The following is a 16,557-nucleotide window of genomic DNA, read 5'->3' as shown; positions in this document are numbered from 1 at the left end:
AGCCAGGCCAGCCAGTGACCAAACACTGGTATTTCCTTCTAATGATATCCAAATTATATGACTTCAGCTAATGAAAAAAATCCTGCACATTGAGCCATCAGAAAATGAAGCTGCCGAGGCTTATGCAGCACATTAGATTTTTATTCCTTTTTAAACTTTGAGTGAAATGATGTGGTGGCAAAGATAATATAAAGAAATAAAACAAAAACCAAAGGAAATTAAGGTGGTAATGCACTGAGTTAGTCTAATTAAAAAAAAAAAAAGGTATCACCTTACTTCCTTTGGTTTTATTTCTTTATATTACCTTCTTAAACTTTGAATTGAAGCCTTCTGCACAATGTGAGGCTGTGCTACAGGGGACAAACGGGCAAAAAAAGACAAAATGTGGGGTGTACTTGTATTCCCTCTGCATATGTGTATAAGTATGGGAGACAATGAGTAATGCCTTAATCTCTCAGAAGAGAGAAAGACCTCTAGCCGCAGGAATAGGAGGCAACAAAATTCCTTGAAAAGATGCCATGCCCTCTCTTCAGGACATTACATTCTCTTCTGTGTGTAAGCAATAACCATCCCCTCCCTGATGGCTCCAAGCTCCCTCCCATAGACTTATCTACACTGTCAGAGCATCATGAGGCAAAATGTATGGTAAGACAGTCAAAGAACGTTCAAGTTTTAAAAATATGACTTAGCAGCACTAAAATTTAAAAGAAACAGCTGAACAAGCAGTAACCAGGTTTAAACTATTTTATGCTTTAAAAAGATTTTTACTGGCAATAACAGTAATGGGTGTGCCTTAGATTTCCAATTCACTTCCTGAATATGCAAAGCAAAAGCAACATAAGAATGTATCTCTTAAACCACAGATACTGTTTATGGTACACTGAACTCTACAAAACAATAGCTGAAAAACAAAGAGAGACTATCCCTTATCTGCTCAAACCTTCTCAAGTGCATCTTCAAAATCAATTACAGTACACATTTAATAGGTAGTCTAGCAAAGTTTTCAAATTATCCTTGCTGGGGGGGGAGGGAGGCGAAGAGATGCTTCAACAGTGATGGGATTGGGGAGGAGGGCCACTACAAATGTATAAACTACACCAGCTTCTTCCCACTTAGTGTGGATCTTTTCTCCATGCATGGAAGCTCATCTTGCAGGTAGAACATTATTCTACAGAAATGCTGTGATAAGGTGGTTCTTGTACAAGAAAAACTAATAGGCAGAAGAAATCACAAACCTAAACCATTTATCAGACACGTACAATTGAGGATTACATTCCAATAAATGTCTAAGGAATGATCCCCGGTTGTAATTGTCTTTTTTTTTTTTTTTTACCTGATTTCTTCTAATAAAAGGGGAATGAAAGAATAAGAAAGCATTATCTTTGCAAATAAAAGTAATGTAGTCAATACAGACTTTGGCAATCTATGATGTAGGCCCAAAGACAGATTCCTTAGTGAGGCCTGCAAAATGAACTTATATGCTGCCATATTAACAGGAAAAAAAAAATCTTATTAACTGGATACTGTAAGTCATTTTTTTTGTAGTTATTTACAGATGATTCATTGGATCTCTGCGGATTCCCTTTAAATACTGCCCTTACTGGTTAGGATAAAGGGTTCTTATACTATTTTACCAGTAAAGGAATTCCCAGGTCAATATTCATTTTGAAAGCAGTTAAAACAATAGCAAATTTTAAATCCTGCTAGCCTTTAGTCTGTTTTCTCCAGGATTCCAAGAGCATTAATTTTCAAAACCAAGTTTACTGCAAGGAAGGTGCCTCAGAATTCAGAAAGCACATCTCACTCACTTTCCCAGACTAAAATCGCTCTGCACTGCACTCAAAGCCTAAAGGTGTAAATAAAATTTGTCAGCTTTTTTCCAGGTAATCTGCATTTTTTTTTTTTTTGGGGGGGGGCGGGGGGGAAGAAGACACTATGGCATTTATTATTCTCTTACCTGTGTCATCAATTCATATTTTTACATACAATTTACACATACCTCCACTTTTGACTTCGAGAGATAGAAAGTGATTTCAGTCTATAAAGTTCACTAATTTTCTTGCTAGCTGTTTCATAGACAAAATATTTTTGCACTTTCATATGGATAAATAACTGGTCTCTTGTCAACATGTTCATATTCATGCTAAATATGCTGAAACACTCCATAAGAATCCAATCTGGTTTCTGCTTAGTTTTTAATTTAGAACAATTTTCTGTTATTATTTTGAATCTTTCCACTTATATATTATAAAATTTTCATGTGAAAAGATGAAAAATGCTCAAATTCTGCAGCAAAGGATAATTTCTGTACATAGATACTGGAAGAAAATTAAAAACTACAGCTACACCTTAACCAGCATACACCAGGGCTGTTGAGGTCTTTAATGGCCTTGAATATCACAGCATTAAGCTTTCAGCACATCAATAGCTTCTGTGTCTCTTAATTTTGTGAAAGGCAATACATTATATTTATTGTAAAGCCATTACTATGATGATGCTGCTGGGAAAATGTAAGAAAATATTTCTACGCAGTCCCACACTAGTAGATACAAAATTTCAGTCTGAAGACAACTAAAGAAAAAAAAGCCCATGTCAACCCTGGAACTCCCCCCTCCCCCCAAAATGAAAAATATCCCTTCCTCCCCAGTACCACAGTAAGGGCTACCTATTATACAGCCTCCTCTTGCCATCTTACACATTTAATGACCACCAGAAGTTTTGCAGATGTCTCTCGGGCCAAGAACAGCGCACTGCTATAATACAAGAATGGCACTGAATTGCAAACCTATAAATTTCTGGATTCTTACCCTTAGGAAGCAGCTGTGCTACAGGTGGCATTACCCTTAATAATGTTAGTATTGGCACAGGTGTAACATGGCTTAAACACAGATTTGCACCACAGTTATCCTAATGCCAGGATTTTCCATTTAACCTCAACAACAAAAGATTACATATACTCCTCAACATAGTATTACTATTCTGAGCAGTATGCAGTCCCCCCTCCTCTCACTCAGCAGCAGTGTAAAACATGATCCACTGAGGGCATAGATATTTCACATTCCTGCTAATGCAACAGTCCATGATGTTACAGGCTGCAGGAAAACTGAGCTATCAGAAGAGAGAGGAATGTAGGAAGTCCAAGAAAACTGAAAAACAATGGGGTTAGTTGAGGTCACTCAGATGGTACATTTGCCTCTTTGGCATAACCTTAAAGATTATCATGGGTACCATATGTCACCTCTATTTCCCTGACACACTCTCCATCCTGGGCATCACTTAGCTAAGGTCCCCTGCACAGTGAGGCGGTGGGTGGGCTGCCCTGACATCCCCTCGCATCCATATCAGAATAAGTTGAACAAAAAAAAGATCAAGCTTGAGGAAAATGTATTTGAAAATTCTTCCTTTGAATAAGTAATGCTGTTTTGTGACAGCAAGGCTGAACAAACAGCTAAAGTCCAAATGTTTTTGGGACCAGAGGTTCCCTGTCATAGCCCCAAACCAGCCCTACAATACAAGACTTCAGATGCACTACTGATTAGACCAATTTCTAAATTTTTAAAAAATGTACTTTTTATATATAAACATATGCATGCATATGTATGTGTGCTTGTAGATAAACACACACCCACACACACACATACACGTAACATGCACACACTATATGGAACAGAAATCAAAAAAATGTACAAAATGGTCACCTCTTATACACAGAGTATAAACTGGATCAAAACCAGACTGCCAGTTTATCCTAAGTTTTTGTTCTGTTTGATACCAAATAAATAAATGTGTTAAAGTTGCAGTCCTTGGTGATGCATGAGAGCTGGTAGGCCATTTACTGAAGTTTCTTCCCAGTGCCATTCTTCTCTGTAGAGTTCGTAGATGTCACCAGGTTAATAGGCCCATCTGAGTGCATGGGGTTCCTACGTGGTGGCATGCGCTCATTGATGCGATCCAGGCCCCTGGCTTCCTCAAAGCTACGGATTTTGTGCTGTGGTGAAAATCCACGGATGGCTACAAGAAAGCAAAGGAGAATCGGTGGATGCAGTGGCCCTTGGGAACATTCAAACTAGTTATCAGATTAACAGCTCCAGATGAAAAATATACATGACCTCCCTCAACATATGCTGGGCGACTCCCAGTTTCAGCTGCATGTCTGGTTGAGTCTTACACTGGCACTACCCACATGCTGAGTAAATCCTGCAATTTTCATTATCAATATGCCCAGCAAGCCTCCACAATGGCTCACTAGTTACCTAAGTAAAACCTGTAATCTCACCGACTCTTACAGTAGTTCACTAACTATATATGTTCATTAGCCTACCAGAGTATCACTAGTTGTATGTCTGGCTCACTCCTGTGATGAATCCTATAAGCTTAATAGCTGTATGCCTGGCTAACTCAAAAGCTGAAACTACCCAAATGGCAATCATCCCTACAGACTCACTAGCCGTGTGTTGGGAGACTCCTCTAATGACTCATTAGCTGTGTATCAGGCAGGCTCACTTTCCTGGTGGAATTACTCATACTGGGTAGCTTCCATAGTCTCAGTAACTAAATGCTACATGCCCGGATGACTTCTGTGTTGGGAAGACCCACATGCCAGAGGAGTCTTGTAGCCTCTTTCACAGCATGCCTGGCCAACTTCCATGCTGGTATTGCCTGCTTGCTGAGCAACTACAGCAGTATCACTATCCATGTGTTAGGTGATTCCTGTACTGGCTTATTAGCTGCATGTCTAATCTGCTTTCCCCAGTCTCACTAGCTGCATGCACAGCTGCTTTCAGGACAAGCATAACCATTAGGCAAACCAAGTATTGCCTAGGGAGGCAGCTTTGGAGTGGGGAGTGTCAACAAAAAATAGCTGCAAACCAAACAAATAGGTCTGAGAGCCACAATGACTCAAAAGAACCATGAGTATGTACTTTTACTTTCAGAGAAGGGAAATTTTCAAATAGCTCTGGTTATCTGTGTAAATAAGTTTTGGAAGTTGTATACACATACACTATACACATACATGAATATACATGGATCATTCTGGAAGAGGTGGTTGGGGCGATCGTGAATTTGAGTTTAATTATGAAAATCTCGGCTACAGAGGAGGAACCTGAAAGTTAATTCAGGACATGCAAGGCTAAAGGTTTGCTTAGTGACTGAGCACCGGTTCTGGCTGGCTTCTGCTGTCTCATTGCTGCATACTTTGACTCCCCTCATAATGGCACTACACATATGCTAGGTGACTTGTCTCAGTAGCTGCATAGTACATGTCTAGATGACTCTAGACAGTGATACTACCTACATTCCACTGATTCCTAGCATCTCACTAATATAAAATATATCTGCTATCTAAATTGTACCTACATTTTCAGTAAAGTGTTATGTTTTGAGGTCTTACATACTTGCTGCATAGATAAAAACCTAGAAATTACATTGTAACCTACTCTGCCAAATACTTGGTTTAAAGACCACATAGATGTCTGTTAATGGGAGACCCTGCATATATCAAGATGAGAGCTACACATTTTAAAGAAGAAAAAGGAGAATAAGACCGACATCTGGTATTCCAATGTACCTAATTTCTATGAACAACACACACAACACCACAGCACAGCAAACTAAACAAGAAAGAAAATATGAAGACATGCTTCTATAGTTGAAGATCATTGCAAAATCTTGCACAACCAGGATCAGAACTGCCAGATAGGTCACCAGAGATTGGAAAACTATGTTGTTAATCTTGTTTCCCCATGGGAAAGCGGGGCATCACTGATTTATGCAGGCTGTTTTATACCATTTTTACAACTAAAAGGCAACAGTTTCTCAAACACATTAAAAATTTAGCCTTTGAAAACTACCTGTAGCCTGTGGCTCAGGTTACTACAGTCTAGTTGAATGTTGTATGAAGTCCCCATGAAGGTTTTCATTCTATCTGGGAATAAATTTTACCTGGGTGTGCCCACTAACCCCCTACTTTAGAATACATACACTAGGTTTTTACTGAAGTGCCTGTGCAGGATTGCATTCCAGGTATAAAATAAAAGAAACAAACCCTTCCATTATATCTAGATCAGTGGTCTCAAACTCGCAGCCCGGGGGCCACATGCAGCCCGCCAGGTACTATTTTGAGGCCCTTGGTATGTTTATCATAATCACAAAAGTAAAATAAAACAGTTTCTTGATCATATGTCTCTTTAGCTATATATTACATTATTATTAAGATATAGCCAAAAGGAAAGATTTATAAACTATAAAGAGTTTTACCTCATGCAAAATTGTCATTTCTTTAATAACATATTAACTATTTGTTCTGAGGCCCTCCAAGTACCTACAAATTCAAATGTGGCCCTGCAAAGGCTTTGAGTTTGAGACCACTGATTTAGATGGAGGAGCACAGACAACTCTGTCTTCTCTACATATAGTGCACACTTTAATAAGCACCTGCTGAAATGGATAATGCTCAATATTCCACCTTAAATGAACAAAGCAGATCATAAAAATATAATCCATAAACTATTAAAATCTCAAAATGGAACTAAGGATGCATCTTAAATTAAAAATAGAGTGTTTTGAAGTCCCAGGAATCCTATAAGTAATATCCCTAAATGTCCCCCCCCCCTCCCAATCCTTCCAAGCAGGGTGAGCATCCTGGTGGGGTGATGAAGTGTGACATGATATACAAATATTTACACAAAATTACATTTCTGGTGAACCTTCTAAATTAAGGCTGGTGGTGCAAGAATAAAATTTTAGAAAGATGGAAGAAAATTTTAGAAAGTTTTTACTTCTTAGGTTCTACACACAAAGAAATAAGGGTTTAATCTCCACAGAGGAATTCTCGTCATACCTTCCTGTGCCTCAACCGCTTCTACTGTGGCTGTAATAGAGTGAGCAGGGGCATGCAAAAATCAAGACAGAAATAAAAGAGTGTGAGTGAAGAGCATTCTCCATATTATCATCACAATCTGCATCCCCCTCCCTTCACACCACATTCCTGTTCTAAATGTCTAAGAAGGTGAGAAAAAAGAGGGGGCCAAGCCCTCCTAGGGCAGAAAAGCTGCACAGGTACAGAATTGCCCTTAGTGATTACCTTTGCCTTATGTATATCAAAAACTGCACATAAAGCTAGCTCTTCCTGTGTTACCTAGATCTAGCAAGAACATTTGACACACTTACCAGATGTTCAACTTTGTGGTCTAATAATGAACTAGGTGCAGCACTTGCAATAGGCTGTTACAAAATGCCTATTTGAGGGCTACCTGGCACATTTTGCCAGTTCACTTGTGAGTAAAGCGATATATGGTCACCTCAGATGTTACACTGTGCTTGAACCTACAGTATGGAAATGGATATAAACAGGTAGATGGGCATGCTAGACTAACTCTCCCCCCTCAATTACCAAAAGACAGGACCACCTCCAAGATCAAAGTGGGGAAAAGGAGCCAGGTAGAGAAATTGTTTTAAAAATTTAGGGAATAGTGAAAACCTGAAACAAGACTACTGTAGGAGAAATAAACAGCTGTTGATGCAGTGCGTAGGTTCATGGATAAGTAATAAGTACAACATAGGGTGGCACTTTGGGAGATGGGCATATCTACCGTATTTTCACGTGTAAAACGCGCACACGGGTATAGCGCGCGGAAAACACAAATTTATGTACAGAAATTTTTATATACCGCGCACACCCGTATACCGCGCATGCTGCCCGACTCTCCCATCACCACCCAACTCTCCTTTCGCCCGCCCTGACTCTCCTCTCCCCCTTGAAGTCCTGTCCCCACCCTGAAAGCCTGATCCTCCCCCCCGATTCACCCCCCGCAGGACCGCTCGCACCCCCACCCCGAAGGACCACTCGCACGCACTCCCACCCGCATCCGCACCCCCACCCTGAAGGACCGCTCGCACCCCCACAGCCTCCCGACCCCCCCCATCATGTAGAAGCTCCTACCGGTGTCCTGCTGCTTTCTCTTGGCGGTCCCGGCCCTTCCGTGAGCCCTGCGCTGCTTCCTCTTCCAGCGGTTCGCCCTTTCTCTAACGTCAATCCCTCTTGCCCCGCCGACTCCCCGACACGATCGGGGCAAGAGGGAGCTCAAGCCCTCTTGCCCCAGCCAACCGCGGCACCCCCGACACGATCGGGGCAAGAGGGAGCCCAAGCCCTCTTGCCCCGCCGACTCCCCAACTCCCCGACAATATCGGGCCAGAAGGGAGCCCAAACCCTCCTGGCCACGGCGACCCCCTACCCACACCCCGCACTACATTACGGCAGGAGGGATCCCAGGCCCTCCTGCCCTCGATGCAAACCCCCCTCCCCCCAACGACCGCCCCTCCAAAAACCTCCGACCGCCCCCCCAGCCGACCTGCGACCCCCCTGGCCGACCCCCACGGCACCCCCACCCCCCTTCCCCGTACCTTTGTGTAGTTGGCCAGATAGACGGGAACCAAACCCGCCTGTCCAGCAGGCAGCCAACGACGGATAAGGCCGGATTGGCCCATCCGTCCCAAAGCTCCGCCTACTGGTGGGGCCTAAGGCGCCCATTAGCCCATGAGCCCAAGGCCCCGCCCCCAGGAGGGACCTAAGGCTCCCGGGCCTATTCTGATTGGCCCAGGTGCCTTAGGCCCCACCAGTAGGCGGAGCTTTGGGACGGATGGGCCAATCCGGCCTCATTCGTTGTTGGCTGCCTGCCGGACAGGCGGGTTTGGCTCCCGTCTGTCCGGCCAACTACACAAAGGTACGGGGAAGGGGGGTGGGGGTGTCGTGGGGGTCGGCCAGGGGGGTCGCGGGTCGGCTGGGGGGGCGGTCGTTGGGGGGAGGGGGGTTTGCGTTGAGGGCAGGAGGGCCTGGGATCCCTCCTGCCCGTAATGTAGTGCGGGGTGGGGGGTCGCCGTGGCCAGGAGGGTTTGGGCTCCCTCCTGGCCCGATATTGTCGGGGAGTTGGGGAGTCGGCGGGGCAAGAGGGCTTGGGCTCCCTTTTGCCCCGATCGTGTCGGGGGGGGGGGGCAAGAGGGCTTGAGCTCCCTCTTGCCCCGATCGTGTCGGGGGTGCCGCGGTTGATTGGAGCAAGAGAGCTCGAGGTCCCTCTTGCTCCGATCGTGTCGGGGAGTCGGCGGGGCAAGAGGACTTGACGTTAGAGAAAGGTGAACCGCCGGAAGAGGAAGCAGCAGGCGCAGGGCTCACAGAAGAGCCGGGACCGCCAAGAGGAAGCAGCAGGACACCGGTAGGAGCTTCTACATGATGGGGGGGGGGGTCGGGAGACTGTGGGGGTGCGAGCGAGCGGTCCTTCGGGGTGGGGGTGCGAGCGGTCCTGCGGAGGGGGGTGAATCGGACGTCGGGGGGGAACTATGTAAAAAAAATTTTATATAGCGCGCTCACGCGTATACCACGCAAGGTTATGCACGGTTTTTAAAAACACGTATAATGCGCGCCGTTATATGCGTGAAAATACGGTAACTCCAGCAGCCAGATATAATTCCTACATTCAACGTGTGGGAAAGTGAGAATTAGGGTTGTTCAAAAAAATGTTCATGGGATATGACCTCCACAAGTCTATTTTTGTTCTATGTCTGGCCACTGTTAACTGTGCTAAATTATAAGCCTTTTGGAGAACATTTAGAAGTTGCTCAACGGTTTTTAATTTAACACACAAAATGCAAGTACAGAATTTATATTAATTTTCCATCTAAACCTGAATTGTGAGCAAATTGTACATGGGAAGAAGTTAAAATACATACTATGTTACTTACAGCTGAAAATAGGCATGTTAGCCTAATGATTTATTATGCATTGTTCGATGTTCAGTGATGACAGTAAATACAAAGTGTTTGTTATGTGTGAAAACTGAACAGTAGTCCTACATTCCATCATTATTCATCTGTGTGGCTTTGGAGCAAGTTGGATAGGTCTTTCTGTGCTGAGCGACAAGGCAAAGGAGGAGCTGTTTCTGCTCCTCATTCTTTGTGAACTTGAATTATACTGTTGCATTAAGGCATTTGCTCTTTCAGTGGAATTGTCATTGATGATGCTGACTGCTTCAAATACTGGTAACTTGGATAATCTCTCCAGTTTGCAGGATCTTTAACCAGAAATTGTTGAGCTTTTTTTTGTCCATTTGTGCCAAGAACACCAAAGAAGACATAAGCTCTCTTTGTTATACATGATGTCAGGCTGATGGGACCAAGTGACTCGGGAGGGCAGTCGAGATGTTTCATTGAACTTGTGGAAGCTGAATGTCTGCCACCATCTTGGACTTTAATTCATTGCTTAGTCTGTCGTCAAAAAAGACCAGACCAGTCAAAATTTCTGACAAGTACCACAGATGTTTGGTGAATGTTGCTGACACAGCCTTGGCTGGATATTTCAGGAGGTCTGAATACAGAAGTAAGTCAAATGATGCTTTTATAGAACGAGGTTCTTCATGCCAGTAATGAATGTAGATGAGATTAACAAAAAGAAAAACAGTTCTTCGATGCCCTTCCTTTCTTTGGCATTGAGAACTTCTGCTGGAACAGAAATATCTTAATACTGTAGATGGCCTTCACCATTCACTGTATATGGTGGAATGCCCTGGGTGCTAGAAATGATAACTTCACTATCTGCATCCGGGTAGCTGCCAATAAAAATTAAACAGAGCTCAAAAAGCTCTTTGTAGTCTTCCCTGTGATACATTCAAGGCTGTTCTGCAGAAAGTTGCAATTTCTTTCTGAAGGACTGATGTGTCTGCATCAAACATATTGTCTGCAGCAACCTCATACAAATCCTAATCTATGTATGGCCAATTTTGCTGAAATCTTTTGAAAACCGCAAATTCTGGTCCTCTACCAACTCCAAAACGTTGGGTGAGGACACTTTCAAGCATCAGCTGCATCATATGATGTCAACAGGTGAGCCGTGCTAACTTTTGTCCTACTGATGATTCAATGAAGGTGCATGCACCATTCTTCAGGTCTGTATTACTCACAGTGGTATCAAACACCAGTCCCTGGTCTCATCTCATAAGACTACTCATCTAGTTCTGTGAGACAGACTGTTTGTCAGTTCCACAGTCAATTTTTTTTTAACTCTGAGTAACCTCTCTCCTCCATTGCCAATGACAAGCATTGCAAGATTGTCAAACATTTCTTTCAGTAATGTCCAGGAGTTTTACATCTCAATGCAGTAGTAATGGAGTTTGTTTTGTCAAGGAATTCATCCTTCACAGGGCTGCTTCCTCACGGTTCTTGCACAGTGAACTTCAGAGTGAGCTTCTTAACAAAATAATTTCATTTACATCATGGAGAAGTGCTTTGGCAACAGCACCAATGACAAATGTGGCACCCCTGTATGGCAAATTAACACAATCTAATGCTCTGGCAACTTCAGAATGTGCAACGATGTTCACCTTTAGAACTGGAACAGGGGAAAAGAGAAAAGGGGTTCTGCTGACTTTAAAATCAGCATCTGAATTTGAACAAGTGTCAAGAGTCAACTTCAGCAATACTTGGAATCAGAGGGTGAGAAATAGCAGTTGACTGTGTAGAACTGACAATGACATTTTTTGCCTCTACTTTGGCTGCAAACTTACTAAATCTTTCTTCTCACACTCTTTCTATCCTCCTTCTTTGCAAATACAGTGTCAATGCCAGCCATGCTGTATGACAAAACATCTTGCCTCTGCATGATTAGAAATAGTCTGTCTTCAATTTTTATTGTGACTAATGCAACATCAAAAAGACGGATGAGACGTTCTTTGAAGGCTTCTTGATTCACCAGATCATATTCAATGCATCTGTGCTGGTTCTTTTTTAGTACCCCATATTCATCATAAAGCTTCATCAATATGTGAATCTCTGACTCTATTCACTGGTGTGGTATGCTTGCATGCTGCCAAATTTTCAAGTCTTTGACATGGCCAGATGAGCTGCCTCTTGCAAAGCAGCCTTTTTTGGCATCATCAATCGAAGAACATCCCCATTGGTTGGAAGATGTAAGTTGGACAGTTCATTAATGCCCTTCTGTTTCTAGTCTGACATTCTTACTTCTTAGCCTAAAATATGACATGAACTTCTGTGAGAAGAGGCTTAGTGGTAGAACTGCTGCCTCAGTACCCTGAGGTTGTGGAACTGAATCTCAGCACTTCTCCATTGCCCCGGGTACAAAATAAGTACCCATATGTATGTAAACCACTTTGAATGTGTAACCACAAAGGCAGTATACAAATCCCTTTCCCTTTTCAACTCATTTTCTGCTTTGCAGCAGTACTAGTATTAAGTTATTATTCAAATAACAATAAAACAGTCAATAACAATAGCTGCAAAAAATAGCTATTTAGTATCCAACCAATATTAAGTAAGTAACAGTTTCTAATCACATTGTTATGAATAGCCAACTGCAATATTGAGGCTATTGTAGGACCATGAGCGACTTCTAAAATTTGTCCCAAACTATTTCAAATTGTATCCATATCTTATCTACACGAGGTGGAACATATTCAGACTTGTGGAGGTATGTTCCAATAAGGCTGAATTTTTATCATAGTCTTATGGACCACCCTAGTGAGAATCCACTAAAAACTTGTACCTGCAATTAACTGGTTGAATTAGGGACTTTTTGGTTTGCATTTAATTTTCATAAAATTGACTAATTTGTGGTCTTCAGAAGTAAACTGGCTGCATTCCAGATTTCTTCAAATGAAACTGTTCTATAGATAATACATGATAGTCCAGTCAAAATAGTTTCTGGGTCAGGGACAAATGAAATAATTTTTAGCCCTTCAGAAAGCATCTTATAGAAAGCTCCCCAGCACAGACTGTTCTGGACTTCCTGACTGAACTCTCTCTTTAATGTACTCAAGTTATAAAGATCTGCAGTCTCATTTTGCAGAAAATATATTTGCACACTGGACAAAGGAGGCTTTTTTAGATATTTTAGTCTTGATCCACTGGATGATGGGCACAACCACACAGGTTCTAGACTGGTCTTTAAGGATGCTAAGGCAGACCATTTTACGCATGGTAAACACCTTTTTATGAATACCCTGTAGCATATGCACATAAGCAATTGAGGTGAAAAGACCACGTATTTTCATGCACCCTGTGTAGGCACTCCCAGGAGGCATACTTTACTTCTGTGAGGCATACTTTGAGCAGAGCGCATTGTTTTAAAGATGTGCATTGTAGAAAATATGTGAGCACAAGTGTAGTGTATATGCATCAATTTACACCTGCTTTGGATTAGGTATAAAATGTGCAAATCTGCATTTATACACTACAGGGGATAATTTTGAGAGCCTATCTTATAAAGGCACATATGCACCTATTTTGCCTTTATAAACTGTACAACAGGATGTCTATCAGGCCATTTGGGTATAATTTTATAAACATTTTCCATGTGTAAAACATATACATATGGAAAAGGCTCTTCTAAACTCGACAGCCAAATACATGTGCTGAAAAGATTGTGTGTGAATAAAGTGAAATGATTGTGCATGCTGTAAATAAGTGTTCTGGGAGTGTAGCATGAGAATTGGCACAAATTAACACCTTTTTTTGTAGGCGATGTACTACTGGATGGTTCAGGTGTCATATTCATATAAGAGTTTGTTATAAAATAGGCATCTGTGACTGAAGTGAAAAATATCTAAAGCTCTTGTGCGAGTGAAATACTGTGTGTGACAGATAGTCCTGACTTAATTCACAGAGTAAAAAGATCCTGCTGAATAACCTATACACAATGCAGAAGGAGCACTCAGGTTTGTACTCACCGCTCTGGAGTGTCTGCCTGCCCCCTGAGAGTACACCATGAGGAAGCGTCCCAGTTGGAGTAAGCCCTTTCAGAGTCAGGACACTTTCACTCTCTTCCCTGTAAAGACAATTTAAAAATATGGGCAACTCTATAAGCCTTTCATGTAGAATTCCACCCTTCGGGTGATTTCTTTTTTTTTTTTTTTTAATATATTATTTTTTATTTTCAATTTTTACATAAAGTGTACAAAATATTAAAGTACAATTGATAAATACACAATATCACTTTTATATCTAATACATTATATTCTAAATGTATTTTATCCCCCCTCCCTCCCCCCACCCTTCTATTACTTTTCAATCATACATTACATATTTCAACAAGTGATTTCAACTTCAGATCAGATTCACTCTTTTGGAAATGGGACTAGTGAATGCAGAGTCACAACAGTTCCTCAGCTGAGTGAAGTGTCCTGTCTGTGCCACTATTGTCATACAGTCATGGTATTATTTTTGAACACATTCCTTTTCTCCTTCAGAGTGAAGCTTAAAAAACTGAAGTAGAGAAATAAATTATTCTGACAGATTCGTGGTCTTCTAAATTATGTAGGATAGAATTAAAGAGTGACCGGCTCCCTTTATCTCCCATTAAAAACATACTTTTCTGTCAATATGTCAAATTCCGCTTTCCTTATTCCTCAAAGAAAGGCTCAGTGCCAACTCCCATATCCATCAGCCTCCTTTAACACAATGAAATAGAATATCATTCAGCTCATTTACTAATGCTCTCCCTATACAGCAAAGAAGAGGGTTCCTCAATAACCATTCTAAGTACAATCTGCTTCTCTCTCTCATGGAATGCTACAGCAGTACAGACTCTTACCGGAGGACAGAGAACACACGTGCCATCTTCCCAATGGCACGGATCTTATTGCGAATAATCTCTTTGCGGACTGTTGCACTGCCTTATAGAGAAAAAGAACACAGGTGTGTTATTAAGGCAGAAGTAAAATCAGAAGCAAACAAACATTCAGACATGACCATCATAAATTAAATTAAACAAAACACATTAACTAAAGCACCCCACCCCCAAATAGAGCTGGTAGCTTCTTCTAACAGACAAGGACATGATTTTCACTACCGTCTGTCATCCCCACTCTGGTATGCAGGTTATAAATGTTGTACAGCAATCTAATATAGTATAAATAACTCAGAAATAGTGAAAAATCCAATATCAATATACAAAAACACATTCACATGGATCATGCAAGAGTAATATAGCTACAGCACAAGCCAAATATGCCACCGATAGGAGGAAAAAGCCTCAGACAAAGCCCTCCCACCGCCAAAGCAGTGGCATAAGGTGTTCAGGCAGAGAACCTCATAGGCAAAAAAACCTCCCGTGGGGCCTCGTAGGGCTCTGTGTTGTGCAATGCAAATAAAAAGTGGTCAAAAATAAGGTACTAGAGTGACTCAAACTTATCTTTTTCAATGTTTCAATTTGTAAAGCTTGGTCAGAACACCAATGGTGGCCAGTGTTTCACATAATTCTGCCAGGGTGTAACCTCTGATCGTGAGCTTTCAAAACGGGACACAACAAATCGTGTGTCCCATTTTGAAAGCTCACGATCGGAGGTTACACCCTGAGGTAGCATTATGTGAAATGTTGGCCACCGTTGTTCCGACCGAGCTTTAAAAATTGAAACATTGAAAAAGATAAGTTTGAGTCACTCTAGTACCCTATTTTTGACCACTTTTTATTTGCATTGCACAACACAGAGCCCTACGAGGCTCCACGATAGGTTTTTTGCCAATGAGGTTCTCTGCCTGAACATCTTATGCCACTGCTGTGGTGGTGAGAGAGCTTCGTCTGAGGTTTTATTCTCCTATTGGTAGCATATTTGGCTTGTGCTATAGCAGCGGTCTCAAACACGTGGCCCGCGAGCCGCATGTGGCTCTCCAAGTTTTATTTGTGGCCCGTGGTCTGGACTGGATCATTCTCTTCCTTTTGGAGCAGCAGTGTGTCTAGCCGATTCGTTCCGTTCAAAGCCGCGGGTTGGCGGCTCCTTGCGCTATCCACTCCTGCATCGGAAGCCTCTCTGACATCACAACATCAGAGAGGCTTCAGACGCAGGCGCAGATCTCGCAAGGAGCCGCCACCCGTGGCTTTGAACGGAACGAGCCGGCCAGACACGCTGCTGCTCCAGTGGCGTACCAAGGGGGGGGGGCGGTCCGCACAGCTTGCCACCCTCCACTGTTCTCCCTAGAGTGCGGCTCGTCTAGAGCAGTGGTGCCCAACCTGCTTCCCTTCCCTTCTCACCGCTGCCATCGGGGAACAGGCTGGCACCATGCTCTTTGATCTCTCTGCTTCTCTAGCCGCCCGACGTCAATTCTGACATCAATTCTGCCTGGCTGCCCGGAACGTCCTTTCCGACGTAAGAATTGACGTCAGGCAGCGAGAGTTGGTCGGCCCAGTGGAGAAGAGAAGCGTGGAGATCTCGGCCTGTTCCCGATGGCAGCAGCAGCAGCCTATTCCCTGGCGGCGGTGGCATGGGGGAGGGCAGGAAGGAGGAAAGAACGAAGGGTGGGACAGAGAGCCAAAAACAAAGCAAAAAATGGGACATGGAATCAGAGATAGACAGACATAGAGAAAGAAAGAAAAAGTTGGGGGAGGGAATGAGGTCTGGAGGAGAGGAAGCATACAGGAAGCTGAAAGAAGGGAAGAAATATTGGATGCACAGTCAGAAGAATAAAGTGCAACCAGAGACTGATGAAATTACCAAACAAAGGTAGGAAAATGATTTTATTTTCAATTTAGTGATTGAAATGTGCCAGTTTTGAGAAAGA

At 42.6% G+C, this 16,557-nt stretch overlaps 1 protein-coding gene across 4 annotated transcripts in view; it reads right to left on the bottom strand.

The window, feature by feature from the left end:
- Nucleotides 1-730: 730 nt before the first annotated feature.
- Nucleotides 731-16,557, bottom strand: part of PPP3CC (protein phosphatase 3 catalytic subunit gamma) — a 178,308-nt gene continuing 162,481 nt past the window's right edge. For 3 of the 4 annotated variants that reach the window (XM_033950200.1, XM_033950203.1, XM_033950202.1), the window contains 4 exons: nucleotides 14,594-14,675; nucleotides 13,731-13,828; nucleotides 6,842-6,871; nucleotides 731-4,011 (listed from right to left, as the gene is read on the bottom strand). In XM_033950200.1, coding sequence (XP_033806091.1) covers nucleotides 3,833-4,011; nucleotides 6,842-6,871; nucleotides 13,731-13,828; nucleotides 14,594-14,675 — 389 coding nt within the window. In that variant the 3' untranslated portion in view covers nucleotides 731-3,832. The remainder of the gene's footprint in view (nucleotides 4,012-6,841; nucleotides 6,872-13,730; nucleotides 13,829-14,593; nucleotides 14,676-16,557) is intronic. The other variant, XM_033950201.1, reaches the window with a different exon arrangement.

Source organism: Geotrypetes seraphini, chromosome 6, assembly GCF_902459505.1.
Source record: "Geotrypetes seraphini chromosome 6, aGeoSer1.1, whole genome shotgun sequence".
NCBI classification, from domain to species: Eukaryota; Metazoa; Chordata; class Amphibia; order Gymnophiona; family Dermophiidae; genus Geotrypetes; species Geotrypetes seraphini.
This window is presented reverse-complemented; position numbering and strand designations above follow the sequence as displayed.